Below are 18473 nucleotides of genomic sequence, written 5' to 3' on the forward strand. Positions count from 1 at the left end.
CAAAAGTATTCATACCCCTTGAACTTTTCCACATTTTGCCACGTTACAACCACAAACGTAAATGTATTTTATTGGGATTTTATGTGATAGACCAACACAAAGTGGTGCATAATTGTGAAGTGGAAGGAAAATGATACATGGTTTTCAAATTTTTTTACTAATTAAAAAACTGAAAAGTGTGTAGTGCAAAAGTATTCAGCCCCCCTGAGTCAATACTTTGTAGAACCACCTTTCGCTGCAATTACAGCTGCAAGTCTTTTGGGGTATGTCTCTACCAGCTTTGCACATCTAGAGACTGAAATTTTTGCCTATTCTTCTTTGCAAAATAGCTCAAGCTCAGTCAGATTGGATGGAGAGCGTCTGTGAACAGCAATTTTCAAGTCTTGCCAGAGATTCCCAATTGGATTTAGGTCTGGACTTTGACTGGGCCATTCTAACCGATGAATATGCTTTGATCTAAACCATTCCATTGTAGCTCTGGCTGTATGTTTAGGGTCGTTGTCCTGCTGGAAGGTGAACCTCCGCCCCAGTCTCAAGTCTTTTGCAGACGCTAACAGGTTTTCTTCCAAGATTGGCCTGTATTTGGCTCCATCCGTCTTCCCATCAACTCTGACCAGCTTCCCTGTCCCTGCTGAAGAAAAGCGTCCCCACAGCATGATGCTGCCACCACCTTGTTCCACAGTGGGGGTGGTGTGTTCAGGGTGATGTGCAGTTAGTTTTCCGCCACACATAACGTTTTGCATTTAGGCCAAAAACTTCAATTTTGGTCTCATCTGACCAGAGCACCTTCCTCCACATGTTTGCTGTGTCCCCCACATGGCTGTGGCAAACTGCAAACAGGACTTCTTATGGCTTTTTTTTTTCAACAATGGCTTTTTTCTTGCCACTCTTCCATAAAGGCCCGATTTGTGGAGTGCACGACTAATAGTTGTCCTGTGGACAGATTCTCCCACCTGAGCTGTGGATCTCTGCAGCTCCTCCAGAGTTACCATGGGCCTCTTGGCTGCTTCTCTGATCAATGCTGTCCTTGCCCGGTCTGTCAGTTTAGGTGGACGGCCATGTCTTGGTAGGTTTGCAGTTGTGCCATACTCTTTCCATTTTCGGATGATGGATTGAACAGTGCTCCGTGAGATGTTCAAAGCTTGGGATATTTTTTTATAACCTAACCCTGCTTTAAACTTCTCCACAACTTTATCCCTGACCTGTCTGGTGTGTTCCTTGGGCTTCATTATGCTGTTTGTTCACTAATGTTCTCTAACAAACCACTGAGGCCTTCACAGAACAGCTGTATTTATACTGAGATTAGATTACACACAAGTGGACTCTATTTACTAATTAGGTGACTTCTGAAGGCAATTGGTTGCACTGGATTTTATTTAGGGGTATCAGAGTAAAGGGGGCTGAATACTTTTGCACGCCACACTTTTCAGTTTTTTATTTGTAAAAAATTTGAAAACCATGTATCATTTTCCTTCCACTTCACAATTATGCGCCACTTTGTGTTGGTCTATCACATAAAATCCCAATAAAATACATTTACGTTTGTGGTTGTAACATGACAAAATGTGGAAAAGTTCAAGGGGTATGAATACTTTTGCAAGGCACTGTAGATATGGAGGGATATGCATCATGTTCAGGCTGATGAGATTAGTTTAGCAGCATTGCGTCTGGCACAGGCATTGTGGGCTGTAGATCCGATGTGGTACTGTTTTATTCATATCTATTCAAGATGCATGCAAGATATAATACAATGATTCCAGGACTCGTTCTTTTAGATTTTTGGATAGATTCGGTATTCTAGGCTGAGCCCAGGCTCAGAGGTGACAGACACACTGAGTGACATTTGCCACCCATTTCCTTCCGGCTCGCATTCCCACTCTCACTGTGGTGCCGAGAGCCTGGCAACCTATTGGCTGTTCACCCCTCCAGCCATTTAGTTTAGCGATCCAGCATGGAAGCAAGTCCTTCAGCCCATCGAGTCCGGGCCGACCAGCGATCACCTTTATTCACACCAGTTCTATCCTATACACTCGGGTCAATTTAATGAATCCAATTAACCTATTTGCACGTCTTTAGAATGTGGAAGGTAACTGGAGCATCCGTGGAAAACCCACACACTCACGGGGGAAAAGGTACAAACTCTGTACAGACAGCACCCGTAGTCAGGATCGAACCAAGGTCTCTGGTGCTGTAAGGCAGCAGCTCTACCACTGTGCCGTTTGTAGGGTAGCTGCATTTTGTTCTGAGGCTTCACATCTTAACCGTCAGCTCTTAACTCCTGGCCCTTCTCATTGCAGGTGTTCCACTTGTCGGACACCAAGGTGTCGTCTGCTGCCAACGTGTTCAGGAAGGGCAGCCAGCACAGGTGCAGGGTCATTGACCATGCCCCCATGGAGCAGATGGCCCTGGTGTCACTGAAAACGTGAGTGTCTGTATCCTGCTCCTGTGAGCATGCACCAAAGGTAACGGCACATTGTTGTGCTGGTTTAATGGGACATGATGGATTACCAAAGGGACATGTCTGCAGTGGCACAGCAGTGTGTAAGAGAGACGACAAGAGTTACATGCAGATCGAAGCTCCTTCAGTGCAGACCCACCGAACATTCCCAGACAGCAAACGCGTATTAGACAAATTAGAGCTGCCCTCATGCTCTCGGGGCAGAGACAGCATGGGTTAGGCACAGAGTGAAGCTCCTTCTTGACCATCCACTTACACACTCCTGGGGTTGAATTCACAGAGTCTACACCGGCTCAACACAATCCTGCGGTCAGACACATAATGAAGATCCCTCTGCATTCTCCCATCACACACTCCTACGATTAGACATCTGAGTGAATCTCCCTCTACACCACCCCAGGCCTTCCGTGACCGCTGGTAGCCGCGGGAGGTCGAGTGTGATACTGATGAGGATGACGTTATTTTAAAATTGATGTCTTGGTTCTTGGTTTCTTGGTCCTCCAAATTATTCCAAATGGAATTTAAACTGGAGGTGGAATTTAAACTGGAGGTGGGTTTGTAAACACAAGTTACTTTTTTGCTATGTTTGCTTTTGTTTTCTGAATAAATGTTTTGGTATTATTTAAAAAAAAAACAGCAACAGCGCGGATGAGGTAGTGATTAACGCTTCCTCCACAAAACAAACAGGTTAGACGCTGCATGACACTACCTCTACTCTGTCCCACCATACTCTCCTAGGGTGGGTTAGACAGGTATATACACTGATCTGTCGATGTACTATTCTGAACTGAGGTAAGTGCTTTTGTGTTTTGGAATAATGCTCAGAGACCTTTGACTGGAGCCTTGTTTCCAGGCTCCTGTGGGGAGCAGAGACTTGAGGAATGTGTCAGAGTCGCTGGGTCCACTGAGCTTCTCACTTATGCTGTGTCTTCCACTTTCAGGAGCATTATTGAAGCCTCCTTTCTGAGGCATCAGGACATCCTCCCTGGGCAGGTGATTGAGGTAGGTGTGTCTGAGAAACCTCCCACGTTGCGTACCCGAGGCCCCGAGTTCCACATCGTTCCTGCTTCACCCACAGCTCCTGATTAACTAGTCACCCTCCTACTGTTCTCTGCCTCCTTCCATCATACCCTTCGGCCCACCGAGTCCACGCCGACACAGCGATCACCCCATACACTAGCACTACACTACACACTAGGGACAATTTTACAACATGCGGAAGCCAATTAACCTACAAACCTGTAGATATTTGGAGCTTGGGAGGAAACCGGAGAAAACCCACGCGGTCACAGGGAGAACGTACAAACTCCGTACAGATAGCGCCCTTAGTCAGGATCGCACCTAGGTCTCTGACACTGAGGCAGCTACTCGACCACTGCACCGCCCCTGGCTCTTTGTCCTTCAGACCAGCTTGTGCCACTTGCTCCATCCCTGCCTCTGTTGTGGGCCTTGACTGCAGAACCAACCCTACCAGTTGGTGCCTGTGCCAGGCTTCTCTCTCACACCCAGCCCAGTGGACCAGTCTGGACTGAAGCTCTTGTTCAGCATCTTTCACTCGACCCGTATCTCCGCAACACAAGCCCAGGTAACATCCTGTTGAATCTTTTCTGCGCCCTTTCTAACTCAGTGTCGTCCTCCCTGTAAATGCAAACAGTATTCCAAGTGTGGGAAGCTGTAATAAAAAGGAACTGCAGATGATGGTATATACCAAAGATAGACACAATCCTGGAGTAATTCAGTGGGTCAGGTAGCATTTCTGGAAAACCTTGATACTGACGTTTTGGGTCCACACCCTTATTCAGAAGTCCGAAGAAGGGTCCTGACCCGACACGTCGCCTATTCATGTTCTCCACAGATGCTGCCTGACCTGCTGAGTTGCTCCAGCGCTTTGTGTCCATCTGTGGGAAGTTGCTTTGGTTCATGCGAAATGGTAATTTTGGTGTCAAACTGGCTGTTTTTCTCATCCTTATCCTATGTGTGTTACCGCTTTTCAGGGCAAGGTGGCCTCCCTGGAGAAGTTTGGGGTACTTGTAACATTGACGGACCACATCAGGGGACTGGTGCCTCGAACCCATCTGGCTAATGTCCCACTGCAGCATCCAGAGAAAATGTACAATGTGGGAGACAAGATTAAGTGCAGGGTAAGTGTGTTCAATGCCTGGTGCAGTGTGGAGAGAGTGGGGCTAGCCACAGAGTTTTCACGGCCGTACAACATGGGGAAGTGGGACAGAGTGGGACGGGCGGTGTGGTCTCCGGGCACAGTCAAGGAGAGAGGGCAGTGTGCATTGTTTGCTGTCTGGCACAATGTGCAAGAGGGCTGTGTGCATTATGTTCATTATCTGGTATTGTGTGTGAGAGAGGGCAGTGTGAAATCACCACTGAATCTCCCGGCACTCTGCTCACAGACACCTCTCCTGCAAGGAAAAGTCCCTCGGTATATCTGCAATATGTGCCCCTCATACCTGTGTGGACGTCAGTTAGGTTTCTTCCCCCACCCTCAGCCTTCACCGCTACAGTGAAACCCAGCCTTTCCCATCTCACCTCATGGCTGAACCACTGCAGGATCTCGTTACCATCCTGGTGTATCTCCTCCTATCCTGCCCACAGTGAGTGCTCAAGCAAACCTTGAATGCTTTATATGGTTATATGATAAACGCGAGGAAAGAGCATTCACGTCGCAGCCCTGTTTCTACCAATCTTTCCACCACCACGCACAAGAAGCACAAGACAGACACCATTGGATGCAGATGCCTAGAAGTGTGTTCATCTCCAGCTGAACAACTAATCTTGTGTGTGGACTCGATAAGAAGATAAACTTGCTGCTCTAAGTGTAGGTATAAGGGTACCTACCCGCAACCTCCTAATGGAGGCAAGTAATCCAGACACATTCCTAGACACATTGTCTACTTGTGTTGCCACCTTCAGGCATCATCAGACACATATTATTCTTTAGTAATTTGTCAGTATATCCTAGTCTGATCAGTCTGACCACTGGTGTGGCTCTGAAGCCCATGATTACCCTCTTCGCTATTCATAACATAGAAACATAGAAAATAGATGCAGGAGTAGGCCATTCGGCCTGCACCGCCATTTCGATATGATCATGGCTGATCATCCAACTCGGTATCCTGTACCTGCCCTCTCTCCATACCCCTGATCCCTTTAGCCAATCTAACTCCCTCTTAAATATAGCCAATGAACTGGCCTCAACTACCTTCTGTGGCAGAGAATTCCAAAGATTCACCACTCTCTGTGTGAAAAATGTTTTCCTCATCTCGGTCCTAAAAGATTTCCCTCTTATCCTTAAACTGTGACCCCTTGTTCTGTAACCTCGCCAATCTATACATGCCATCTGCGAACTTGCTTCTCTTTGGTCCTCTGAATTGCTTTATTAATTGCCGCCCACAACTCATTCCGTCCACCTGTGTGACTAGGCCGGCTTAACCTCTCAAGCTACCTTTTACCTTCTTGATCTGTCCTTGATGTCCCATGACATCCAGGCCTCCTCAGTGCTTGCCCCTTCACCATTATCAGAATACGTTTTCTCTGATCTCCCTCTGTTCCATTTTGAATGTCGCCGACTGATGGCTGCCCCCAGTCTACTTTTACCAGGACCTGTCTTATTAATCCAGGTCTGAAGAAGGTTCCTGATCGTAAACATTCCCTTTCCATGTCCTCCAGCAATGCTGCCTGAATCTCTGAGTTTTACTCCAGTGCTTTCTAAACCATCACCTGCCGTTCCTTGTGTCTCCATAACCCAGCTGACCGTTGCCTCCCTCTCAGGTGTTGAAGGTCAACGCTGAGACCAAGAGGGTCACGTTGACCCGGAAGAAGACGCTGGTGGGGTCAAAGCTTGCCATCGTCACGAGCTACGCAGAGGCGGTGCCCGGGCTGGTTGCCCACGGATACATCGTGTGTGTGAAGCCGTTCGGCTGCATCGTGTGTTTCTATGGTGACGTGCGGGGGCTGGTCCCGCGGCAAGAACTGAGCGCCCAGCCCCCCGCTTCCCCCGAGGACGTCTTCTACGTTGGACAGGTGAGGGGGCTCCACGTGGTGGCGGGGCCCAGTCCGACAATACTTTCCTGTGTGCACTATCGCATGTTCAGGGCACCGTGGTGACACACCTGATAGAAACAGCACTTCACAGCATCGGAGACCCAGATTCAATCATAACCTTGTGTGCTGTCTGTGTGGAGTTTGCGTATTATCCCTTTGACCGCGTGGGTTTCCTCCCACAGTCCAAAGGCGTGTGGGTTTGTATGTTAATTGGCCCTCTGCAACTTGCCCCTAGCGTATAGGGAGTAGATGAGAAAATGGGATAACATAGAAACAATGTGAACGGCTGGTCGATGGGCCGAAGGGTCTGTTTCCCTGCTGCACGAGTTTGATAGCCAGAGGCAAAAACTAAACGTTGCACTTTCACCCCTTGCCCAGGTTGTGAAGGCCACCGTCCTGAAATGTAACCCAGCCCAGGAGAAGCTGCTGCTCTCATTTATGTCCCCCAGAGAGGGCACCGGAGGGGACCCAGTGGCCGGAGCTGATGGAGGTCAACAGGAGAGGGAAGGAACCACTGGATACCCGACTGGAAAGGTATGAGAAGAGGGGGGCTGTTGAGTCCACAGCATGAGCATTACAGTGGGGGCAAAGCCTTCGCTACCTGCATTCTGTAAGCTTCAAGGTGGTCAATGCAAGGAATGGGGCCCTAAACTGGGGAAAAGCTGCTTTCAATGGTGTAAGAGAGGACCTGTAGGGATTAGATGCTAGTGCATAAAACAATAGCTGGCAAGCAGGAGTCTTTTGTATGTAAAATTATGGAGGCATATATAGGGTAGAATGTTAGAGACCTTTATCCCAGGGTGTTAATATCAAAGGCTAGAGGGCACACATTTAAGGTAATAGGGCACAGTTTAAAGGAGAAGTGTGGAGCATTTTTTCTTTTTAAATTACACAGGGTGGTGGGTGCCTGGAACTTGCCACCGGGAGCAGTGCTGGAGGCGGTGGTGTTTAAGAGACTTTTGAATGCACAGGGAATGGTTGGATTTTGTGCAGGCAAATAAGAGTTGGTCTTGGCATCCTCTTCTGCATGGGCATTGTGGGCCGATGGACACGATCTAATGGTGCACTGTTCTATGGTTTTAAAGGATAGTTTGTAAGAGTTTATGACCAGAATATTCCTGGAAGGATGAGAGAAGATGGAAAGACTAGGAAACTGGGCGATAAACAATATTGAAGTTTTAATTGAGGAAAATGGGACAGATGGAATTTACTCCCAACAAGTACAACGTAATCTATTTCAGTAGAGGTGGGATTTGTACCTCAGTGTGGCACTATCCACCAGGACAACGTGCAGGTCCTGTTTTTTGTAGGGTGAAAGTGCGCAGAGCTACAGAACCAAGGCAAGAGAGTGGTGAATCTGTGGAATTCATTGCCACAGACGGCTGCGGAGGCTAAGTTATTGGATATTTTTAAAGTGGAGATTGACAGATTTTTGATTAGAACGGATGTCAGAGGTTAGGAGGAGAAGGCAGAAGAATGGGGTTGAGAGGGAAAGATGCATCAGCCATGATTGAATGGTGGAGTGCACTTGATGAGCCCAATGGCCTAATTCTGCTCCTATTGCTTATGAAAAGTGACTTGAGGGCCTGAATGGCGTGTTCCTTCAGCTGGTCCGTTGAAGTATGTGCCCGCTGCTAATGTATTTCTCTTTGTTGTATCTCCGTCAGGTTGTGGATGTGAAAGTGTTGGCCAAGGCCAAGGATGGGCTGGAGGTGTCCATCCTGCCCGAGCTCACGGCTGCCTTCCTGCCCACCACTCACCTGTCGGACCACGTGAGCAACTGCCCGATCCTGGCGGAGAGACTGAGGGTGGCTGACGTCATCTCTGGCGTGATGTGCTGGGGCCGAGCCAACAACAGGATCGTATCCTTCAGCCCACTCCCTGAACCCCACACCCGGCTTCAGGTGTCAGAGCCTGACCCAGGCCTCGTGAGACGGCTGCGCTAATCTTTGTTATCAAGCTCAACTCTGTCGTGTGCACAAATACGGTGAATATTGGTACAATGAAAACTTTGCTTACAGCAGCAGCATCCCCAGATAACATTAAAAAGTAAAGATTGTGCAAAAAATGCATCAGTGCAACAAGACATCAGTGCAATAAGATGATAAGACATTTTTGTAACATATCCATAGTCATGCAAGAGGTGGTGTGCGGTGTTTACTTGCTGAGTAGGATTAGGGTTGTGCAGGTCGGGTCAAGAACCTGATGGTTGTAGGAGAGTAGCTTTGTGGTGCGGAACTTCGGGCTTCTGTACCTCCTGCCCGTAGGCAGTAGTGAGAAGGGGGCATGGCCTGGATTGTGGTGAAGCTTGATGATGGCGGCTGCACCTCCTGCAGATGCTTTTAATGAGGAGCCTGTGATGGTCCGGGCTAAATCCACTGCTTTCTGTAGCCTTTGTGTTCCTGTGCTGTGGAATGCAATACCAGGCCATGATACAACCACTCTGCTGGTTTCCACAGTGCATCTGTAAATGTTTTAACAGTATTCGGTGATATATTGAATACTTCTAAGGCTGAATACTTTGAGTTTGAAGAAAGATTCCGCCCCAAAACGTTACCCGTTCTTTGCCTGACTGGCGGAGTCACTGCAGCACTTTGTGTCTATCTTGAATACTTCTAAGAGCTCTAAAGGTTATCCTCCCCTTGTTTTTTTTTTAAATCTAATCTATTTGGTCTAATCTATTTGGGGTTTTTTAATCTAATCTTCTGCTGGTCGTTTTAGTCTTTTTTTTTGGTAGTTTGCAGGTTCACAAGCTTCAATTTAATTATTGCAATCAGAGTTGTTTTAAGTTTGACTCATTCTGACTGGTTTGATTTGCTGCTACAGCAGTTCTCTTTAGCCAGTGGCCTTGGCTTACTCTGTCGTGTACAGGACTACTTCATTTCTGGCCTGTCCCCTGCAATAAGTGCTTGCTGACCTTAACCCCCCTCGCAGATTCTTTGCAGAAAGCCAGCATTACTGGCTTTTGTCGAACAAGGCCCAGTGGCGAAGGATTTTACGGAGCTCCAGGTGAGGTGACATCTCATGTGCCATATTCTAAAAGCAACATATAATTGCGTGGCGTCTGTAACCTACGCAAATCTACTTCCATTAAGCAATATCTGACACAGACCTTGTCTACTGCTTCTGTTGTTCTCAATGTGGCCTCCTGTACATTGGCGAGACTAACCATAGACCAGGTGACCGCTTTGCCAAACACAAACTTTTGGTCCACCAAGGCTGCTGGATCTGGTTGCTAACCATTTCATTCCCATTCCCATATCAGCCTTTCTGTCATAACACAAAGTGCTGGAGTAACTCAGTGGGTCAGGCGGCATCGGTGGAGGCAATGGATAGGTCACGTTTCGGTTCGGGTCCCTTCATAAGTCGGACCCGAAACGGTGTCTGTCCATTCCCTCCACAGGCGCTGCTTGACCTGCTGAGTTCTTCCAGCACTTTGACTTTTGCTCAAAATGTCCACATCTGCACTTTCTTGGATCCGTGACCTTTCCAGAGTGAGGCCATATACAAACTTAAGGAACAGCACTTCATATTCCGCTTGGGAAGCAATGGTATGAACGTTGAATTCTCCAAGTCCCTGTAATATCTCTTTCTCCTCCTCCCCTCACCCCACCCCATGCCCCTCTTTCCTGTGCCCTCTTCCCACCTTGTCCGCACCCTAGCCAACCTGATCCTTTCCCCCACTCCATACGTTCATCTCTCTTCCCCAAGCCCTATTTTCCCTTTTATCCATCTTCTTTCTCCTCCCCCTGATACCTTCCACCAACATTCCTCTCTCTGGCTTTATATTTCATTCCTCTCCTCCCTCCTTATTTCTTTTGTCTCCTTTTCATCTTGATTCTCTGTCACGTACTCCACCCATTCACACACCCCCACCACCCCCCCCGATACTAGTATCTACCTATCACTCGCCTGGGTTTGTCCTACTCCCACCTCTCTCTTCCAGCTTTCCTTTCCTCCCCCCCCCCCCCCCCCCCCTGTTTTGAAGAAAGGTCCCAACTTGAAACACCTCTCGGGTGTTCATTCGCCCCACGTCTGTTGCCTGACCCGCTGAATTCCTCCAGCACATTATCAGATTAGATGAACAAAAGTTTGGTCTTTTTTCCCCTATCAAACTATACAACTCCTCCCCTTCTGTCATAGGGTAGACTGCGACTGACTCTTTTACTCCCTCCCCCCCCCCCCCCCCCCCCCCCCTTTGCACATCCCCAATCCTTTTTACACTTGTCACTTTAATTCCATGTATCTTGTGTTTTATGACTGTTGACAGACACATTTCAAATTTCCCTCCCGGGATAAATAAAGTTCTATCGTATCATCAGGGGTGGGGGGAATGCTGCTAACAAAAGGCGTGTTGTAACTGCTTGCCTCTCTCTGCTCGCAGGTGGGAATGGTGATGCCAGCAATTGTAAAGAACATCATGCCGTACGGTGTGTTTGTGGAGTTTGCGCATGGACTTGTTGGCCTGGCTCCCAAAGCTGTGAGTCTTGTTTCATTAATCATTATCATCCTTTTATTGTCATCATGCAAAGCAACAATTGTACAGTGCAAAATGAGAAGACGTTTCCCAGGGAATACCGGAGCATCGCACATAAAAACTTAAACATTTCACGCATAAATAAAAAACAATCCAGTTCCTGATAAAAAAAAAAACAGTACGAATAGTTTAAAAAAAAGTGCAGGTAAAAAAAGCAACATTAAAATACAAGTAAAAAAAAAACTGTCATAAAATGTCCAGGGCAGCTGATTTAAGTGGCCTGAGCCAGTGCCAGAGTTATTACTCAGTGCCAGTTATTAAATTGTCAGTGCAAAAGCTATGTGAGGTCGGTTTCACGGTGTGTCCTGGTTGACATGGGCCTTGCTTGCGTTCTCACTTCCAGGCTCCAAGCAACGCGGTTAATGCTGTAGCAGGGCGTGTAGTGGACAGCATGTGTCACTGGCTGGAATCTGATCAGAGTTTGGGTAAATTGTAGACCGAATAACAGATACTCAGGAGTTGCAGACTGGAATGTAGCCGAGTAACAGGGAATTTACAGATGATACAACGGCCATTCAATGGTGAAACCCTAGAAAGTTATTGTTTTAGAACTGGGTGATGGGTGTGAATCGTTATGAATTAGGCACATTCCCTTTCTTTTTTGTTTAGCTCTACCTTTTTTGGATTTTTTACTTGAAATAAGTAAAATTTCCCTTCTTAAGGCCCTCTTCCCTTTGGGGCCTTGTTTTCTTTTCTTTTTTCTTTCCTTTTTTTCACATTCTCAAGCACGCAGCCTACTCAACCATCATCATTCATTTAACGCCAACTATTGCGGACTACACTTCACTACTATCCTCATTCTTCTCTTTCTCTTTTCTCTTTTTCTATTACAGGTTAAAGTTTTAAAAAAAAAAAAGAAAAAAAGACAAGTTGTACACAAAATGTATTATGTATTATGTATATCATGATTAAGATGTACGTACAATGCTTCTAATAAAAAAATAAAAAAAAAAAAAAAAAATTTAAATGGTGAATTATAGGAAGGGATCTAAATAGTCACGGGCGGGAATTTGGGTGCATAAAAATTGTGAGCCATAGATGGGGTAGACACAGCCTTTTCCCAGGGTGGAAACGTCAAAGACAGAGGACATAGCTTTAAGGTGAAAGGGGCAAAGTTTAAAGGAGGATGTCTGGAACCTGCTGATAGGGGCGGTGGTGGAGGCAGATACAATAGCGGTGTTTTAGAACCATTTAGGAAGGCATAGGGATATGGAGGGATACTGACTATGTACAAGCATAGAGGAATTGATCTGGGCATCATGTTCACCAGGTGCATTGCGGCCGAAGGCTCTGTTCCTGTGCTGTACTGTGTTCTACGTGATCTAATTTTATTTTGAGATTCAGCGTGGAAACAGACCACGTCGGCCCATTAAGTTTGCGCCGAATTAACAATCACCTTTACACTAGTTCTATGTTAGCCCAGATTGGCATCCTATACACGAGGGACAAATTACAGAAGCCAATTAACCTACAAACCTGTACGTCTCTGGAATGTGGGAGGAAACCGGAGCACCCGGAGAGACCCTGTGCAGTCACAGGGAGAATGTACAAACAGACAGACAGACTGCATCCGAGGTCAGGAGTGAACCTGGATCTCTGGGGCTATAAGGCAGCAGCTTTTCTGCTGTGCTACTGTGCCACCTCCCCCATCCTTCAACCTAATTTGATGATTATTGATTAGAATAACAGCCAGCGAGAGCTGTGAGCTGGAGTACGGTTGAGGTGTTGAAGGTGAGGAGTGGGTTTATATGAGGACCAGTTTGCTCCTGGGAGTGACGATCGTGCATGTGAACGTTTCTGCTTCCACAGGCCATGTCTGACAAGTTTGTCACCAACACGGGGGACCACTTTGTGGTGGGGCAGACGGTGGTTGCCATGGTGACGAACCTGGACGCGGAGAAGAGGCGAGCGCTGCTGTCCCTGAAGGTGTCGGACTGTGGGTCCGGCGACGCTGATCGGGAGAGCCTGGCCCTGCTGAGGCAGTACCTGACGGAGCTGGAGCTCATCGGGGCATACATGGGCCGGAGGGGTAATGTCACAATAGCCCTGGTGCGCGGAGTCAGCAAGCTGTCTGGCTCAGTATCAGGGGGAACATCTGTGGGACGGGATTAGTTGGAGGACATTCAGCCACCGATCCCATATTGCTGTTCAGTGGGCTGGTCTGCAGCATCATTCAATCTACCCTTGGTTCTGCAGCTGCACACGTCCTTTTTGATTAAAAAAAATAATCGCAGATTTGAGCTACTTCCTACGCCAACCTCCCCAAGCCTGTCCTTGAATCTCTGACCTTTAGGAAGTAGAGAGTTCCAGGATTTGGAGCACAGTACTGGAGGACGTCAGCAGGCCAATAAACCATGATCATAAGTCTGGGGCTTAATTAGACCATTCAACCCATCGAGTCTCCTACACCAGGTGATCATGACTGATCTATCTTTCTCTCTCAACCATATTCTGCCTTCTCCCCATAACTTCTGACACCTGTACTAATCAATCTGCACCTTAAAAATATCCATTGACTTGACATCCACGGATTCGACAACCTCTGACTAAACAAATTCCTCTTGATCTCCATTTTAAAGATAGGTAGGTCCTTTTATTCGGAAGCTGTGGTCCTCTGGTCCTTGACTGTTATTACTGGAAACATCCTCTCCACATCCACACTATCTCCCAAGACAAGCAAAGACGGTCCATAGTTCACAGTTTAAGTTAGCGTTTGAGTCTTTTTTTGGGAAGAATCTGTTCTTCAACCTGCTGGCAATGGTGAAATGCAATGTCATATTCTCTCTGTTTAGGTCATTATTTACACTATGTTACCTCCTCTGTTAGATCTGCCTTTAATGTGCAGCCTAGGACTGCCCTGTGGTGGTTTTTTTTTTTTTGCCTGACATCATTGACACATAATACACTGGTGTTAAGATGGCAGAGTGGGTTATAGGCTGGAGTGTAATCAAAGGTACAGGGTGGGGGCTGTACAGAGGACACCTGGTGTGGTGGGGGGCAGATTGTAAGCTGCAGGCGTTGACCTTTGTTTGTTGTTACAGACTCCCCGGTGGTTGCCAGTCTGAGCCGCCTGGTCATCGGAGAGAGGCTGGAGCTCACCATGGATGCAGAGCGGCCTGACGGGACAGTGTCCTTCACCGGCGAGCCCGTTGCCGGTCTGACAGTCACAGCCAGTCGCTATCACCAAAGAGGTGCGTTCGCCTCTGGTGTGTTGGCGTTCCGGCTGAAGGAAGGTGGTTGGGTGGGGGGGGGGGGGGGCAGACCTCCACGAGTCAACATTTATCTTGTCCCCGAGTCAGAAGGCCAAGAGTTCAAACCACATGCCGCAATCAGAGTCTTTAGTGAGGCCCTGCTGCCCGACAACCTGGGTTGTGTGGTTTTCGTGAGCTGTACATTTGTTGCCCATGTGGCCTGGCTTCATAGAACATTACAGCATTGTAACCGGCCCTTCGACAAACATTGTCTGTGCCGAACATAATGTTAAGCTATGCCCCCTCCCGTCCTCCCCCTCTCTCGTCATCCTATCATTTCCACTGTATCCCTCTTGTTAGCACACCTTCCACAGTCATCAGCAGCCGTTCATCTCTTCTGCCGGCATGTGATCCATTCCCGGCATTCCATGTGTCATTCTAACAGTCTCTTAACCGCCCTCATCATATCTGCCTCCATCATCATCCCTGGCAGCTCGTTTAAGGCACCCACCATTCTCTGTTCTGTTTAACAAAAATAACTTGTCCCACACATGTGTTTTAAACTTTGTCTCCTCCCATCCTAAAGCTGTGCCTTCTAGTCTTGACCATTTCTACCCTGGGACAAATATTCTGACTGTCTACCCTATCTGTGCCTATAATATTTTCATATATTTCTAATCAGGTCTCTCCTTGGTTCTGACGCTCTAGAGAATGCAATTCCAGTTTATCCAATCTCCCTGTAGTTAATGCCCTCTAATCCAGGCATCATTCTGGTAAACCTTTTCCACACCCTCTCCAAAGCCTACACACCCTTCCTGTAATGGGGCGACCAGAACTGCACCTAACTAAAATCCTATAAAACTGTATCATTACTTCCTGACTCTTATACTCAGTGCCCCAGCTGATGAAGGCAAGAGCCTTCTTTGCCACTCTATTGATCAGCTTCCTCTTTGTTTCTTCCTCAGGGGCAAGCCTGAGCCCCGGACAGCAGATGACAGTGGTGGTGCTGTTCGTCGACATCCACTCCTCCACAGTTTACGTTTCTGTCCGCCCGGAACTGCTGCGTCCAAGTGTCAAAAAGGTACGGCGTGTGGGTCTGGTGCTCTCCAAAGCCTCTGCCCGTCTGTGGGGAATGGTTCAGGCTGCAGCTGCTCATGAAGTTTGGCATTGTGTAGAAGATTCCTCCAGGGAGAGTTGGAATTATCGTGAGAGGATTAGGTAACGGGTTGAACTGACAACCTGCGGTTATGAAAAGACACCAAATGCTGGAGTAACTCAGCGGGTCAGGCAGCATCTCGAGATAACATGAATGAAGCCATGCAGCGTGGAACACGGTCCCTTTAGTCCAACTAGCCCACACCAGCCAACATGTCCCATCTACATTAGTCCCACCTACCCATGCTTGACCAGAAACCTCAAATAGTATCCTATACTTGTCCAAATGTCTCTTCAACATTATGGTGGTACCTGCCTCAACTATCTCCTCTGTCAGCTTGTTCCATATGCCCACCGACCTTTGTGTAAAAAAAACCCAAAAAACAATTGCCCTTCAGGATCCTATTAAATCATTTCCCCCTCACCTTAAACCTCACCTCTTGCTCTCTATTCCCCAACTCTGGGCTAAAGGATAGCTGTCGTTTTAGGTTGGGACCCTTCTTCAGATTGATGGGGTGGGGGAAGAGAGGTGGGAGTGGGACAAAGCTGTGCAAGTGACAGGGTGAAGGGGGTTACATACAATTGGATAATTCTATATTAGGTTGTAAGGTACAGAAGCAGAAGATGAAGTGCTATTCCTCCAGTTTGGGTGTGGCCTCACTCTGACGATGGTGGAGGCCCAGGACAGAGTGGGAATGGAATGGGGAGTTAAAATGGTTAGTCACCAGGAGATGCAGCAGGCCTTGGTGGACCGGGCATACACGTTCAGTGAAGCAGTCACCAAGTGTACGACTTTGCAGTGAATCATGTTGTGATTGTGCAGCTCCAGCAGGCGAGAAGATCTGTGCAGCAGTCGGCAGTGGTGCAGTTAGTGACGCCGGATCTGGCTGTGGGATCCATATCTGGCTCCTCGCAGCTCACCTTCATCCCCGTCGCCGCCCATCTCAACGACACCTTCCACTTTGACTCGGAGAAGCTGTGCGAGGGGCAGGTGGTCTCTGTGAAGGTGGAGGCCGGCAGCAAGAACCACCAGGGCATCCCGCTGAGCGCCAGGGGTCCCGGCAAACGGCGGAGAGCGGCCGGGGACCGTGGCCGCGAGCCTCCGGAGGCAGCACCAGCAGCAGCAACAGCGCCTCCGGTCCAGCACTCTTTGTGCGTTGGAGACACCGTCCGCGGCACGGTCAAGTCTGTCCGGCCAACCTGTCTGACCATCGCCTTGTCCGGAGGAGTGTCCGGATTCGTTCACGTCTCGGAGATCCTCGACCAGGTCTCGGGCAGCACAGTACCAACGGCCAGCCAGAAGATTGGTGACACCGTGACTGCAAAGGTCATCGGATGCAAGGATACAAAGTCCCACAAGTAGGTGCTATTAGTCTTTCAAATGGTTAAGGCAATGAAATGGTCCATATGTTTAGTCCTCAACTGGGGCAACGGTGTACAGTTGTGGTCACTCTGCTATAGTAAGGATGACATTAAACTGGAGCGTGTGCAGCAAAATTTATACGGATGTAATCGGGTGTGGAAAGGTGGAGTTATAAGGAGAGACTAGGTGGGCCGGCTCTGTTTTCAACTTGTTCAACATGGATGAGTTGGACCAAATGTGTTGCCCTCCATTCTGTGTGTGAGTACTTTGAAGTCTCTTTATTTTCTCTTTTGCACTCTGTGCTGTACTCATGTTGATGGTTTACCTGGAGAGCACGCAAAACAAGATATTTCCCTTTATCTGGCTACATGTGATCATGATAAATCAATGATCAAAGCCAATGGCCTTGACAATGACAGCTCCCATCCTGCGTTTGGACTCTTCGACCTCAATGATCAAAGCCAATGAGCAAGTTTCTCATAGAAACAAGGAACTGCAGAAGCTGGTTTATATATATTTTTTAAAAAGACACAAAGTGCTGGAGTAATTCAGCGGGTCTGGCAGCATGTCTGGAGAACATGGATAAGTGACATTCTGGTTCAGGACCCTTCTTGAGACTGATTCAGACCGTGTGTTCCAGAGATGCTGCCTGATCTGCTGAGTTGCTCTGGCATCTTATGTCTTTTTTAGTTATTTTTTTACTGCTTCTGACATATTCTTTGTTTTATCTCCCTCTCGTGCTAGGTTTCTGCCGATCACGCACTCACGTTTCAAAGTGACTACACCGGTGTTGACCCTGAGACCCAGGTGAGACATTGCATTGCAGTGAGCACTGGACTAGGGTACATCAGTTGTACAGGGCTCCTAGAACACAGCTCAATGTCAAGTCCCCACAGTGCGGGAAGACTGTTAAGCCGTCAGGCAAAGTACAAGCTGACACTCATCATGAGGGCAAAGGAACTGGAGGGTTTAAACTAATAGGAAAGTCTGGAAAATTAAAAAATATGCGCTGGCTGTTGGAAGCCTGATATGAAAACAGATGCACTGGAAACATTCAGCAGGTCGGGCAGCATCTGTGGAGGTGGAGAGAGAACCAGTTAAAGTGTAGAGCCATCCAGGGTTGTTTTCTTTGGAAATGTAAATCTGCAGGGTGACCTTGGAGAAGTTTTTAGAATTGAGAAAGGGTTCAACTGGGGAGGTGCAGAGAAAGCATTTACAGAGTTCAGAATTAGAAGCCGGCAAGCGAAGGTACCCAGCTGGGAATTACAAAAGGAAATTCGGCAAAGGTTTTCTCTCTACTCAAAACTTTCATAGAAACATAGAAAACAGGTGCAGGAGTAGGCCATTCGGCCCTTTGAACCTGCACCGCCATTCAATATGATCATGGCTGATCATCCAACTCGGTATCCTGTACCTGCTTTCTCTCCATACCCCCTGATCCCTTTAGCCACAAGGGCCACATCTAACTCCCTCTTAAATATAGCCAATGAACTGGCCTCAACTACCTTATGTGGCAGAGAGTTCTCTCTGTGTAAAAAAATGTTTTTCTCATCTCGGTCCTAAAGGATTTCCCCTTTATCCTTAAACTGACCCCTTGTCCTGGACTTCCCCAACATCGGGAACAATCTTCCTGCATCTAGCCTGTCCAACCCCTTAAGAATTTTGTAAGTTTCTATAAGATCCCCCCCCTCAATCGTCTAAATTCTAGCGAGT

At 47.7% G+C, this 18473-nt stretch overlaps 1 protein-coding gene across 1 annotated transcript in view; it reads left to right on the top strand.

Annotated features, from left to right (window-relative positions):
* pdcd11 (programmed cell death 11) overlaps window positions 1–18473 on the top strand; it is a 43809-nt gene that overhangs the window by 8353 nt on the left and 16983 nt on the right. The window contains 13 exon segments of the mRNA XM_055646523.1: window positions 2298–2422; window positions 3400–3460; window positions 4453–4599; window positions 6242–6493; window positions 6893–7048; window positions 8182–8376; window positions 9449–9523; window positions 10899–10994; window positions 12861–13080; window positions 14093–14242; window positions 15208–15323; window positions 16221–16756; window positions 17505–17567. Coding sequence (XP_055502498.1) covers window positions 2298–2422; window positions 3400–3460; window positions 4453–4599; window positions 6242–6493; window positions 6893–7048; window positions 8182–8376; window positions 9449–9523; window positions 10899–10994; window positions 12861–13080; window positions 14093–14242; window positions 15208–15323; window positions 16221–16756; window positions 17505–17567 — 2192 coding nt within the window.

This window comes from Leucoraja erinacea, chromosome 15 (genome assembly GCF_028641065.1).
Source record: "Leucoraja erinacea ecotype New England chromosome 15, Leri_hhj_1, whole genome shotgun sequence".
Taxonomy (NCBI): Eukaryota; Metazoa; Chordata; class Chondrichthyes; order Rajiformes; family Rajidae; genus Leucoraja; species Leucoraja erinaceus.